General features: G+C 37.4%; 2 protein-coding genes and 1 non-coding gene across 4 annotated transcripts in view; all 3 read right to left on the bottom strand.

Annotated features, from left to right (window-relative positions):
• The window catches only part of ppm1bb (protein phosphatase, Mg2+/Mn2+ dependent, 1Bb), a 28,075-nt gene extending 21,994 nt beyond the window's left edge, over positions 1-6,081 (bottom strand). Inside the window, exon 1 of one of the 2 annotated variants that reach the window (XM_008437069.3) lies at positions 5,665-6,079. The gene's annotated coding sequence lies outside the window, so the exon portion shown is untranslated. Of the gene's footprint in view, positions 1-5,664 lie in introns of both variants that reach the window. The other variant, XM_008437068.3, reaches the window with a different exon arrangement.
• Positions 6,082-10,819: 4,738 nt separating this feature from the next.
• On the bottom strand, positions 10,820-10,913 carry trnai-uau (transfer RNA isoleucine (anticodon UAU)). Its single transcript has 2 exons — positions 10,876-10,913; positions 10,820-10,855 (listed from the first exon to the last, which is right to left on the bottom strand). It is a non-coding gene; the product is annotated as a tRNA-Ile (tRNA).
• Positions 10,914-12,087: 1,174 nt separating this feature from the next.
• mta3 (metastasis associated 1 family, member 3) overlaps positions 12,088-15,257 on the bottom strand; it is a 32,773-nt gene continuing 29,603 nt past the window's right edge. The window contains exon 19 of the mRNA XM_008437070.2: positions 12,088-14,633. Within this exon, the coding sequence (XP_008435292.1) occupies positions 14,462-14,633 (172 nt within the window). The 3' untranslated portion in view covers positions 12,088-14,461. The remainder of the gene's footprint in view (positions 14,634-15,257) is intronic.

Here is a 15,257-nt window from a genome sequence, read left to right on the forward strand (position 1 = left end):
ACATCAGTGCTCTGAACTCAAAACAAGGAAGAGAACTGACATTTATAAATCACATTTACCATTGAATTAAACCTAAGAAACTTAAAAATACATTGCAAACCCTTGACATTGTAAACCTTTCACAGAAACCAGTTAAAACTGTGACAGGGACAAAACTGTTGTCAACCTGGCATCTAATGAAGCACTGAAATCCTGCAACGGTGCTTCAACGAAATGACATTACGTAGATAATGTAATTATTGAGACAGGATGTCAGTTTGGACCATTTGACATTCAAGTGGCATTTTAAAGGGATGTCAGTTTAGTTGCACGAGTCCAAACAAGCTGATATACGTGTATTTAAATGTTTACAGACAGCGAGAACCATAACAGAACTTCAGTTTATACACTTTACTCACTGCAAGGAAAACAAAATAAGTGGCACTTTATCTTTTTAAGCTACGTATTCCAGATTACGTAGCTTGAAGGAAACGCTTTAAGGAGGGCACAATTACTCTTCAAATATCAGCCAATTGAGTCCGTTGGATAAAAAATAAATAAATAAATGGAACTGAATAATTCTCAAAGTAAATAATATTTTCAAGCATTTTAAAAAGATACAACAAGCCTGAACTAAAACAGAAGGGTTCTTCGTATCTGTAAGGTTTTCTTTTGATCCACCATTTATTCAACGTGGACCTTAAAGACCAACATAGGATCTTACATCTCAACAAACCAGAATATTACCAACTTAATTTTTTTCAGTGCTTAAATTTAATTCAAAAGTGAAACTCTTAATGAATCATTTACACTCAGTCTGCTCAACAAATGTTAAGTCGCCATTCTTACACAACAATCAAACATGTCTGCAATACAGATAATTATTTAATCACATTTTTAAAGTAATATTTTAACTTTTAAGAATCTGAATTCTGGATTTTCACTACTTACTTAGAAATCTAATTTTTTTCAAATTAATTTAGGAATTAAGCAAAAAATTTGGTTTTACCTAAAAGACCGTAGCCAATACTCCCACAGGCAGCGAGAACATTTCAGCAACAAAGCAGTACAAAGTGCTTTACGTTGGCCTGCCACGATAAATCATTTTGCTGGACGATAAATTGTTCCAGACGATATTGCAATAAATGATAATATTGTCGTTTTGAGACCATTTTTAAGAATTATAACGGTAATGGTGAAATAATAATGCAAGAACACATTCTAAAAGATCAGTAAATTTTACATTTTAATTAGCCTTTAATTTAAAAAGAGAAACAATAAATCATGCCAAAGGAAATTATTGAACTTGTTTAAATTTATCATCTGATTAATTGATTTATTGATTATTGTGACAGGTCTAGCTTCACATGATAAAAACATAACTCCATATAAACAATGATACAGTGGGAAAAGAGAAGTAATGAAAAGTTTCTATCCAGAGAATAGAAACTATCAATGTTCTTGTTATTAATTAAAGGAAACTCTTCTCAGTGTTTTCCCATTGACAGCTGACTCAGATGAGATTATCAGCTATTGAGCTCCTCTTGCATCTGCCAACCAGAGCACAGACTGATGTCATGCTCTGCTCACCTGTGCACCTTATCGCAATTTGATATAGTGGAGAAGGTGAGCAGGGTGGCTGCATTTCAGCACCTCATAATACAAAATTGATGATGACATACACCATAAACCTTCGCCGTGATGATACACTGCTGCAATATAGGCTTGTGATATGAAATGGCTCACAGATCCAAGATCAGTTTAGGGAAACAAAAGGCAGTAAAACAGTCAGCTGCAAACTTGGCATTATATCAGATAAAAGTCTTTTTAGCAAAGATTTTACTTGTCAGTGAATTTAAAAACAAACCGTTTTTTAAAAATGGTTTGTAGATATTTAAATTAAGTCTAAAATATTGAGACAAATTGAGAGAGTTGAATCCTCATAACTCTTTTGGGTCGCTCTCATAGCCTTGTCATCCAAGACTTAAGTTGAAGAGTGCCGTCATTTGGATAGTTGGTTCACTGAGAACAAAAAAGATCAATCTGAGTATCATCTGCATAGGATGATCATGTTATGCCAGTGAATCGTATGACCTTAAGGTTAAATATGTAAGGTGAATTATAGAGGAACAGTGACAAAGCCCTGTTGGACCCCACAAATCATTTGAGCAAAGAAATGCTCTAAAACAGTGTTTTTCAACCTTTTTTGAGTCAAGGTACATTATTTTAATTGAAAAAATCTCGAGGCACACCACCAACCAAAAATGTAAACAAAAATACTCTGTAGACGCCTATATTACATATATAGTCATTCTTATCAAAGTCTCTTGAATAGGGGGGGTTGAGGGGAGATGGAAGCTGCTCTCGGTTTTCCATTAGGACCCAGCAGAGGGCGGCGTCCTAATAAATCTGCTGTAAGGACGCAGCACTCCGTCTCCAAAGCCGAACCATGGTTTCGTTCACACCGAGCTAAAATGCAGCGGCTCTATTTCCCTCCTGTAGTGCCAGATCGACAGCCCTCAACTTAAAAGCTGCATGATATGAGTTTGAAAACATTTATCCGTCGTGACTGCTGCTAGCATGTGGTTGTTCTAAATGAAAATTAGCACGTTCTTCTTTTGATTTACAATTTTGACTTCTAAAGATTCACTTCCTGCTAGAGAGCCCCCTGGTGGTTGAAGAAAAATCCACAGAAAAGCTGCATCGGGCTACAATCCGCATGGTTCAAAGCTTAGGAAAAAAGTAGCAGCTTATAGTCCGGAAAATACGGTACCGTAGGTGAAATTGAATAATTTCCACGGCACACTTGATGATCACTCACGGCACACCAGTGTGCCGCGGAACAGTGGTTGAAAAACACTGCTCTAAAAGGTAGAATATAATAGAATAAAATATAAAGTGACACTTTACGCAACAAGCCTTGCAGGAAGCACAACTAAATTAGTATGACTACATTTGGGCATTTCTGTTACAAGTATTTAACCTCCCCAAGCTGCATTTTCTTTTGAATAGTTTGGAAATGCTAAAAAAAATTATACATATATATATATATTAATTAATTAAATTAGCGAACAGGCAAATTTTCCACAAAGACTATGAAGTTATGTTGCACAGAAAAATGAAAAATGTGTGAATAGCTGGGGCTGCAAATTCTTATCTAACCTTCAAGAGATGAACTGTACTCAACCGATTACAACTTTTGAAAGGTTCTTGGAAAACAAAGAAAGAACAAACATGAACAAAGTTCAAGTAGTTTGAGGTTATGATGTAGTTTAGGGCTACGCACAAAGACAATGCATATCAACAGCTGTAAAAGCAATGTACACCAATTTATGAACAAAATTATTTGTAATCCCTCACACATTCTTGGTTATGATTTAGAGAAGTTAATGATACAGAAGATATACATATAAACTCCCAATTGGCAATATTTTACTTTAAACAGTTAACCTTTTTACTATAACAATTTAAAGTCCTATCTTTTTAATGCCAGATTATAGCTAGTCTTTTTCTTATGTTTTATTCTCAGTTATAATGAACTGTAATATTATTCTACATTTTATTTACTTATATTGCTTTATGTTTTTATTACACCAATGTTTTGATTTTGAACTGTAGTTTTTTTTTTTTTTATAATTTTTTTATTGGAACATATACTATACTTGTATACAGCACTGTGTGACTCTCTTGCTAAAAGGAAAACCAAGGTTATTTTTGACTCCGTAAAGTTTTGTTATTTTCCTTTTCGCACTGAACAAGAACGCACAAAACGAGGCATGTGTTTAGGCAGCAGAGGTGTTAGCTTAGCACAGCTTACAAGTGACCTGCAAAAATTGACTGCACTGCTTTCTATCGTTAAGAATATGTATTATCACAACGGCAATTACACAGGCAGCATTTCCATCTGCAAGAAAGAGGCTGACACATTTTTTGTTTTTGACCATCTCCAGAGTAATATGGCTGTATCCAGCTGGCTGTTCTTAAAGCTAATATGCCTCGGTCCAGACGATAAAACAGAAAATCTTTTGCAAAACCTACAACTTGGTGCTGTGGCGAGTGTCTGATTTAAAAGAAGAGCATTGGTATCAAACTATAGTCCTCATTGTCCAGCAACTTGTAGATGTTTCTCTGCTTCAGACACCTGGCTCAAATATTAGCTCATTAGCAGAGCTTTGTAGAGCTTCACTGCACGCTAGTAAAAGCATTTTTGTCAATTCAAGTGTATAGGACACACAAGTTGGTGACCATAGAGATTGAACACAGACTGTGGTAGAGACGATGTTGACCAAGGAGTCGCTTTGGTTCTTTACGTTTTGCTGATTATATACCATTAGGTATATTACTACTCCTTGCTGCAGTATCCACTAAAACCTGATCCCTATTTGCTACAGAGGGTTGAAGTTTTAACTTCCAACATGATTTTAAACATATACAGTATACCATTCATTATCTTTTTATAAATCCCTGTTAGGAAATGGATGTGCTTTATTATTTCAGTTTGGATTTGCCGGAACATAAAATAGTTTTTAAAATTAACAAAATAGTCTGTTCTTTAGACTCCTGTATCAAAAATGTACCAGTGACAACATAGCTAGAGAAAGGTCTCAATTCTATCAACAATGAAATTTACAATTTGTCTCAATGTATAATTAAAAAATGCAAGGTAAAATGATTTTATTTGGAGGCAGAATTTTGTTAATGGTTATTTTTAAAATGACTGAAATTCATATTGTACACTAACCAATATGACCTTTGGAAAAATAAAACTATTACCAGTTAATTAAGTTATATTTGTTTTTCACACTTAAAAAAATGTTCCTTGAAGGTTTTAGGCCAATAAAGATTTTTGGAAAATGGCAACTTAGATGGGAATTTGGTTGTACAAGTTTCAATGTAATTTGATGTCGTATAAATCTAAATGTCCTTGTTGCTTAAATGTCTTATACTTCATGATGATGATGATAAAAAAAATCATTGCAGAATTAAAATTACAAATGCTGATCTTGATTGCTTTTTCTTTTTCTCTGTTGTTTCAATGTTTATTTTGACATACAACATTTGAAAATTTCACAAATTCCCATTAAGAGGTGCATTGTGGTATTCTATAGCATATACTCTTCGTTACCATCTTCTGCAGAACAGATACAGCAATACTGTTAAGTTACATGGGAGTATTGTTATAAGCAGTTTACAAAATGATGTACGGCAACAAATAACATCAGGCTGTAAAGCAAACGTCACATGGCCATAATGAGACACTCAAATGACTGAGTCCGCAAACTTGTCATTAGCTTGTTACAGCCAGATTAGTTCATCTGGGACCAGACCAAACACTTTGTTTCACTTGTGATTGGTTCAATATTCTTGTCAGGTTCACTAACGGTAGCTAAATCACTCGGAAGTGAAGTTATTTGTCCAGGATTTATTTAGGAAGTAGTGTACATGTACGCTAACATCTATGCACAACACGGTTTATTTAGTAATGGGCAAATAGTTGGAGGAATTTGGCGTTTCTGTGCTAAATATCAATCCGCTGAACTCCCCTCTACTCCACTTCACTTCACGCTGCTCCCTTTGCTCACAGGCCTACTTTGCTCTTGTGTTAATGTGAGCTAACGTTAGCTAGCATGCTAATGTTAGCTCCTCTTTGGGTTGTCAAACTCGAGCTAATGACATGCTACTTACCTTTTCTCCTGCGCTGTGCGAGTGAAGTTCCAATCCCGGCTATCTGGCTTCGATACAAGTTGAAGATATGTCGTTATCCAAGCTACCCGCAGAAGTGACGTTAGCCAGCTAGCTGAGTTAATGTTTCCTTATTCAAGAAAAAAAAAGATAAATCGAGATTGGCCTCAGTTGAGCGGCGGTAATTCGTTTCTCGGCGGTTCCCTGCTTGGACAGCGTTGATTTTTACGCATGTTGGACGCCAGCTCTTGTCTCTCACAACAGGTGAAGACAAACCGCGATCGCCCCAAAACAAAATATGAAACCTGAGAGTTGGTTATAATATTATACAACACTGACAAATCTAGCACTTTCTTCCATTGAAAGGCCAGAGCTATCCTTCGACTTTGGGTGCTGAACAAGAGGAGGTGCTATTTTTGGCATCTCCTTTGTGATTGGTTGAAACCTCTGGGCAAAACAACGTTTAATTGGCTGAGTCTCATGTCAGTTAGTTCTACCCCTTGCTATTACACATTTTCATTGGTCTATTACAAACTTCTTGTGTGTGATGGAAATATGTGATGCGCTCGTAATATTTTCGTGCGTACGCCGGAGGATCTCTGAACGGGCGGAGTAAACCTTTAAACAGTAGCTTTCTACTTCGAGGCCGAAATCGATTAACCTCTTAATATTGGTCATAAACGAAAACATGTTTGTAACACACCACAGGCGTTTTAGAGAAACATTCGATTGTTTTTTAAGCTTGAAAGTTGTTATAGAAAATCTCCCCGTCCTGAAGTAAATAACGAGCGTCCGATCACTTACATGCAGCGTGGATTGTATAAGAGGTTTGAAAGAGAGTCTCCCAACAGTGGTAATGGTTAAACCACAAAATGTGTTTTAAAGAATCTGTAGTAAGTCCCGAATAATTAAATCCATGTTTATTCCGGTTTGTATAATGTGCTTTTCACATTTGTTTCCCTCTATGATACTATTAATGCAAAACAACACATATAAATAAAATATTAAATCCTGGTGAAAAAGGAATTGCCTCTAAACGTAATAACTCATGTCACCGTTGACGCCACAAATGATTACTTGACTGAGTCGTTTGCATATTTGCCCACTTTTCTTTTCAGAATTATTTTTAATTCAGCGACATTGGAGGGTTTTCAAGCATGAAGGGACTGTTTAAAGTCATGCCAGGGGATGTTAATCGGATTTAACGCCGTAGTTTGAGTAGACCACTGGAAAAGGTGTTTTTAAGCCACTCCGAGGCGAATTTGCTGGTCACAAACTGATTAGGGGGACATTTTTCTTCAAGATTTTCGCCTGGAGAATAAATATTTACGGATACATCCATAACAGCAAGTCAGGTTATTAAGAAGCACAAGCCTCAGATCATCACGTTTACCCAGTATGTTCTTTTCCTGAATGCTGTCAGTTTTGCTGCAAATGTAAGAAGACATCAAACCTTTCAAAAAAGTCCCTTTTTGTCTCATTGGTTAATGGAATATTTTCCTAAAAGTTTTGGAGATCATCAAGATGTCTTTTTTTTTGTTTGTTGTTGAATCTGGAACGTAGCTGTAATCAGGTCTGGTCTGAGTTTTATTTAAAGAACAGGGACTTTTTTGTGTCAATAGGTAACTTTTCATCAGAGTGGACAGAAAGTCACATGTGAGGATCCCCATGGTTCTATCTTGGGGCCCCTTCTATTTAAAATCTACATGTTTCTGCTAGCTCAAATTACAATAAATAATAAGATTTACTTACCTTAACTATGCAGATGATACACAACATTACGATGTCATCAGGTGACTATGAACCAAATCAAACGTTAAGTTAAAGTTAAGAACAAATTGCTATAACTTTCTTATGCTAAGCAGAAACAAAACTGAAGTTACTATCTTTGGACCTAAAGAGGAGTCAGCACACAGCTTCAGTTATTTTAGATCAGGCCAGAAGTCTGGTGTAGTGATGGACTCAGACCTGAAGTTGACCTTCTATCACCTGAAGAACATTTCCAGGATTAAATGACTAATTTCCCAGGTAGAGAAACTCATCCAGGGGTTTATCGTTAGTTACAAAGGAAACTCGCGTTCTCACTCAAACTAGACAAATTGAGCACATCAGCCCAGTTTTAAAGTCACTGCAGTTCAGAGAATAGATTATAAATTCATAAATAGCTTAAAATACTCAGGTCTCCTGGTTCTATTCAGTTTTTATTCTCTACTAATCCGGAACAAACTTCCAGGAAACTCCCAAAACACTCGGTATCTTTAAATCAAGGCTAAAAACCCGTTTGTTTGAAGCTAGTCTGGATTACAACTTTTTTTATTGCTTCTCTTTATTTTGCCACTGTAAAGTAATGCTTCTTTGTGTTATGTTTTTATTTTTTTCATGTAAAGCTTGTCTTGACAAAGTTTTTGTTGTAAAAAGAACGATTGAAATAAATCATGTGCTGCATTATAACACTGATGTATGAATCTGATTTTAAGTGGCAGTTTTATTTCAGATTAGACAACACAAGCAGATGAACTCACGCCTTCAGCCTCCTGTGAGATGGTCTGTATCCCCGAGAATACCCAGAACTTAAAGATCACATACATTTCATTATTGTGAGCAACTTGCAGAAATACATCCTGGCTGGGCTGAATAAAACTGGGTTGCGCAGATTAAGTTATAATACGAGTGCATGTATAAAGATGTTTTGTAATAGCCCCTGAGTGAAACTGTGTTGTGTGGCCAAAGCGGGGCTTATCCGTTGTCATTTTGTGCTTCTCCCTCAGGATTAGACTTGTGTCTTATTAATGAAAAACTCATCAGATATCAGAACAGCTCCCTGAGGAATGAGTCGGGGTTATGAGACACATGTTAGATAAAGACCTTGAGCGGGTTTATGTGTGTGTGAGCAGAGGAGAGTGGTATTTAATTTTCCAAGATGAGGGATTATCACTGGCAGAATTTGATCATTCCGGCTCTGATCTCAGGATGTTCAATCGCAGCTTATCCCAAATATTAAACTCTCTGTCTTTTGTCCCCCTTTTCGAATCCCAGACACACAAACTTATTTCCACAGATGCTTACGCCGCTCCAATTACCGAGCTTCTCATTGAGTAAAGTGGCCCGCTGAGCCCACCGTCAGGGGTGTGTGCTGTGTGATTGTTCAACCACCTGGTGACCTTTCAGGATCTGGTTGGGGCAACGGGGGGGAGGGTGTCTTAAAGAGGCGGCTGAGGAGAGTAAATTAAAAACACACACACACGCACACTGTTAAATCTAATCCAGAACACCAACAAGTGGCACACACACATAAAATCTGATGCTTACATGAATCTGGGTGAGCTTAAACACACCACAGCACACCCACCCTGCTGCTAAATGCCCTGTGATTGTGTCTCAGGCCGGAAGGAGAGGGACGTACCAGGCCCTGATCTGCACTCTCATTTTCTGCACCCAGGACAACTGGGTCACATCATTACTGCAATCTTATGCTTGTTCATTCCCAGCTTTGCAGGGGCTTACAGACACGGATGTGTGCTTAGCAGCTGACGGGCATGAGAGGTTAAATGAAAGAACGCCTTTAAGAAAGATTAAAATGATTGGTAGTGTCTTTGGTTAGCCAGATTTACAGGATGTGGCGAAAGAAGTGAGCAGTCCTCAAAGATTTGGGATTCTTTAGAGAAAGTCCATATGCGTTATATTGGAAAAAAACTCTAATTGGATTAATATAAATAAATCTGATTAAGTGAGTTTGTGGAAACTTGTGCAGTTTTATTCTAAGTGTTGATTTTTAGGTTTGCATGGTTTTGTTCCGTCTACCGCGGGGAAGCTTTAGATGGAGCTATATCGCCCTCTAGTGGTGGTCAACTGATTTAATTTCTAAGTAGCAGTTCCAACAGATGATCAGCAGGGGGTGCTACTGAGCCGGTGGGGCTGATACCTTCACGTCCAAGGAGCCATTTTGACCCACACTCCAGCCTGTTTAGAGCCGCAAATTTTACATGAACTTTTGAGAAAATAAAAACTGATCATTTTTGAGAAATCCCTACAGTAGATAAAGCGTTGTCTTCTTTAAAGAATCTGAATTTTATTAATATTTTAGGTTTCAAGAACCATCATGGGAGGTCACAAGAGCCACAAGTTGCAACCTCTGATATAGATGGAGAACAACTGACTGTAATGATGTTTCATTGTTTTATTTTCTTACAACACGCCCACCCACAAGCCAGAAAGATTCTGAGGTGTTTTAGCCTATGTCTCAATAGTCTGGGCTTTGACTGGGCCACTCTGGAACACAAATATACTTTAAATTTAAACCACTCTACTATAACTCTTGGCTCTTGTTCTTGTCTTTTTCACCCTCCAGTGGGTTTTCTTCCAGGATAGGTCCAATCTTACTGCCACCATCATTTTTCATGGTGTGTTAAGGGTTAGGTGATGCTTTAGTTTTTCTAGTATTCTACATTTAAGACAAAATGTTTAGATGAACATTTTGCAGTTCAATCCATCATTTTCAGATGATGGATTGAACTGTTCTCTATATGTATAAAGCGTACAATCTGTGTTATACTTGTCCATAACTTTATTTCTGACTTGTCTTCTGTGTTTCTTGATCTTTATGATGTATTTGTTGGCTAATGTTCTTTATTAACCCTCTGTTGTCAGTGACAGCCGTTAATGACAAATTATGCACAAGTTGACTTTTTTTTTCCACTTATAAGAGGGCTTTCTAAATAGGTTTTATTTTGTGGAAGATAAAAGAGGTCTGAATACAGAGACATGTCACGCTTTTTATGTGTAAAAAAAAGTTAATAAAACCAAATATGATTTTCTTTCCACTTCCCAATTACTTTCACTTTGTCAAATAAAATATTGCAGTAAAACATAAAAAGGTTTTCTACATCAGTAGAAAACAATCTTTAAAATGTTTTGGGTTTCGGGTTCAAATTTTGGTGATATTTGAAGAACTTCAAATATCATAAATTTAAAATGTTTGGACATGATTATGAATGTATTGTATTAATTACATGCTCATGTTTCATGTCTGTGTATTTAATTATTAATGGAAATTATAAATTCTCGCTTATTAAAGTTCCATTCTTTGTGAGTGTCGTTTAATTTCATCATTGGCTCCTGATGAGTTCACGTTACCTGGGAGAACTAAGGTTAAAAACTCTGCTCCAGGTGAGGCTCGAACTCACAACCTCGGCATTGCTTTGCTGCATACTGTCATATAAGTACCGCGCGCTAACCGATTGCGCCACTGGAGCTTCCGCCGTCACCGGCCGGAAATTGGCTTTAAAAATAATTCCTGACCTCACGAGACGTGTGTGTGTGTTCTTCAGTGGCTTTACCTTCTCGTCAGTTGTCTCGGGTTGGCAACACAGACCATATAAGGTTGGGGGTTCCGGGTGGTCACACAGTTCAGTGGGGTTTTCCTCACAGCTGGCTCTGCTGCTGCCTTCAAGTACCAGATCGAAAACAAAAACTAAAACCGGGAAAAAAAACCCGTTTCTGTCAGCTAGTTTTGATTGGAAATGAGCTTCATGTTAATGTCCTTTACTCTGTTGGTAGGAAAATTTCTTTCTTTCGTTTTTCTTTCATTCTTTCGACAAAATGTAAACATTTTTCAGAGATTTTAGCATCAGATTTTAGCATATTTCTTATCGACACACTCTGGTCATAGGTGGGTAGTAATAAGTTACAATAACTCAGTTATATTTCCTTGAAAAAACAAAAGGAGTATTTTTACTGCACCATGCTTTTTACTTTTTTTTGAGCGATATTAACATGTTACTTGAGTAAAATTTCTGCTGAGTAACTTCACTGAATGAAGAACAAACATATATATTAACCAAAAATGTATCAAAATGTTATTTGCATTAATGCTTTCATTTTAGTATTACTTGAGCACAATTAGAAGCTTCTACACTCTGATCAATTAAAAAAAACAAATGTTTCAATTACATTTATTTAAAAAAAAAACGATTGCTGAGTATTGTGTCACTGCTGATTTGTATATTTGAAATTGCTGCACATACTCCGTCTGTGTGTACAGATTTAAACACTTGGTGTTTTGTTTCGAAGCTGAAAATGAAGAACAAAATCAACGTCACAAAAAGTGTGCAGGCACACTTTGTATGCATGTACAGGATCCTGCAGAGACTGAGGCAGCTCTGGGCAAGCTGCAACCAAAAGCATTATTTGTATTCGGAGAACACGTCGCCTTCTTCATCGCTGTGTCAAATTGCCATATTTTGTGGGGGCATTTTTACAACGTATAATCACACACAGACAGGCTGCAGTATGCATCAAGCCTCTCTTCATCTCTCCGATCTGTCCCTTCCCCTGGAGAGCAGCAACAATGACGGACTGTGAGATGTGGAGTAGCTGGCTGGTAGACGGGCTAGGATGTCACTGTGACTCAGGAAATGGACACAAAACTTGGCAGCGTTGTGTTTTTTCCCCCCCCCCGCCCCTTTTTATTATTCTCAGCATATTCATAATTCAACACATGACAGACAGGAAACACTAACAGAAACATTCTGAATGAAGGAGAAGAAATCATGTGACCCGTCGGTCAAAGACATGCCAGTTTCAAAACTCAGAATAGACACACCTGAAGGCTGGACGGGCAACTTCAGGAGGCAACGCTGCAACAGAGTAAAACCTGACTGTTTGCTCGTAGGAAAGGAAAAAAGCAGAGCTCCTGATAAAGCTGCACATATTTTTCCGCCTCTGAAAGTTGCAGGTTTGTTGACTTGCAAAAGTATTGAAACGCGTTGAAGTTTTCCACGTGTTGTCACAACACGACAGGAAACCTTTCATGTATTTTGACCAACACAAAGTAATGCAGGATTGTGAAGAGGAAGGGTAGGGTTTCTAATTTGTGTGGCTGAAAAGTGTGGCGTGCATTTAAATTCAACCTGGGAAGGAGAGCACTAATCAGATAAGCAGAGGAGCTGCAGAGATCCGGGGGGAGAAGCAAACAAGTGGAAAAAAGTCAGAGGATATCAAAACTAACACACCATTTGGACACATGGTGGTGTACCACTTTGTGTTGGTCTATAACATAAAATCCAGATGAAGTACATTAAAGTTAGTGATATTAACATGACAAGTGGGGAAAACTGTTCAAGGGGTTTGATAACTTTTGCGAGGCACTGAAAGTTGCAGCTTTCAGGGTCAGTGTGACACGTCCATGCCCTATTTTTATGCAAATGAGGTGCTTCAGTATCCATGTTAGAAATTGGATGTGAAGAAGTTACAGTTTTGTAATGAGATATACAAATTATTATACACTGGTTTCTGTGAGAGGCTGGTCCCAGCAATGCTTCAGTGGATTTACTTTGACTGTCCCATAATGCCGCAACCCCATGCTAACCAGTTTAAAGCAGCAAGAAAAAGCTGTTCCGAACTCAGCGTAGTGCAGTTTCTTTTTTTCAATGTCAGCTCTGAACATTGGTCTTTTTTTTTTTAAAAGACAACCCCCATGAAATCCCGTCCCACCCCATCTTTATCTACCCTCCCACTCCCCAGTCCTAAAATAACTTTATACAAGCTGATGAAACTTCACAAGAATTCACCATGAAAACAAAAGATCGCACAGAGTCGTGTCGTTATGTCCAGCCATTAAAAACAGGAACAGCACACAGATTCCCTTATGTCACTGGGATAAACACGCTCTCAGTCACACACTCACATGCACTCATATACAGCACACAGATGCATCTCAATAAACCAAAACATCATCAAAAAGTCATTCATTGTAATAAATGGACTCAAAAAGTAAGTCGTATCACAGATTAATTGCGCACAGAAATATATTTCAAGCAATTATTTATGTGAATTTTAATGACTATGGATTTCAGCTATTATAGTTTTTCCTTCCACTCAACTTTCATTAAAATGCTTGGACATAACGCTCTGAACAACCAGCTTAAGAGGATCTAGCTAACAAAGAGTCAGCGGTTTTAAATGATAACATAACATTTTGGTGTAACTTTTGTAAAATTCACACTTAATGAGAGAATACAAATTTTGCCACAATCTTCAAAACTACATCTGGTCAAGCATATAATCTAAAAGTTGAGTGGAAGGTATGAACAGAAACAAATGCTGATGCTTTATTGTGCATATTGAATCTATTAAATATACAGCAGTGGAAAAAATTAAGAGACCAGCCTCTCTGATTTCAGTTTTTATAGGTATGTGTTTGAGAAAAATGAAGATTCTTCTTTTATTTTATGAACTATTGACAACATGTCTCTAAAATCCCTATACAAATTTAGTATTTATTTGCAGAATATGAGAAATGGTAAAAAAAAAAAAAAAAAAAAAAAAAAAAATCCCAAAAAAGACGCAGCTTTCAGACCTCAAATAATGCAAAGAAAATAAGTTTACGTTTATTTAGAAACAACAATACTAATGTTTTAACAGGAAGAGTTCAGAAATCAATATTTGGTGGAATAATAATGAGGTTTTTAATGGGCTCTAATTTTTTTTCCAGAGCTGTATATCAACCTTTCGAATCAAATTATTGTCATAAATGAACTTTTCCGTGACGTTCTAATTTATTAACAGGCGCCTGCGTGAATACCGTAGGAGCAAATTCCTAAGGGAGTCAAAGACAGGAAGCAGTTATCAGTCAGGCTTGTGTTTCTATTGCATCAAGGCTCATCAACGCATCCCTCTGTTGCCAAACAGCGTGTTTAATCGTGTTGTTGAGCTAAAACCGCGTTTTTAGCTTCCAAAGAACCGAGGATGTATTCAAAGAACAGGTGCAGCGTGGAGGTCTGAGAGTCCGAAGTTTGACTGATTAATCGTGGATGACGATGGGGCCCCGCATCCTCAAGCTGGGGTGTGGGTGTGGAGGGGCCAGGACCAGCCCCTGCGGGGGTCCGTGGGAGACCCTGCGCAGGGTGATTTGCTCGCAGGGCTGTCGACAGGCGTGCCTCAGCTGGGAGCGGGACAGCAGCCGTCGCGCCCTCCTGGATGGGAGGAGACGACAGGAGGTATCAGGCAGGAGGAAGAGTAAAAAAAAAGTACTGTTGAAATGTAAAAATAATCAGCCACAGATATTTACATGTTTTAAGTTTTTTTTTTTTTTTTTTTTTACTGTCTTCATCTATACGTAGTCATATTCAATAAATTAGAATGAGGCTTATTTGTCAGACTAAAAGTACCTTTTGAGAATATGTACTAAACATCCTTTTTATTAAGGTTACTTTTTTGTATTAAGCATATTTTTATTAATTTGCTCTTAAATGTCTTGTTTTCATAAACCTTAAGTGGAAAATCATCATAATTAACAGAAATACAAGTTTGAAACATCAATCTATGTGAGAAGATAAAATGTGTTTTCTTTGGTAAAAAGAGTCACTGGAATAAATTAACTTTTAAATAATACTATAGCTTATTGAAAATGGATGGATGGATGGATGGATGGATGGATGGATGGATGGATGGATGGATGGATGGATGGATGGATGGATGGATGGATGGATGGATGGATGGATGGATGGATGGATGGATGGATGGATGGATGGATGGATTAGTGAATGGATGGATGGATGGATGGATGGATGGATGGATGGATGGATGGAGAACTTCTT

This window comes from Poecilia reticulata, chromosome 19 (genome assembly GCF_904066995.2).
Source record: "Poecilia reticulata chromosome 19, P_reticulata-male-v2, whole genome shotgun sequence".
Taxonomy (NCBI): domain Eukaryota; kingdom Metazoa; phylum Chordata; class Actinopteri; order Cyprinodontiformes; family Poeciliidae; genus Poecilia; species Poecilia reticulata.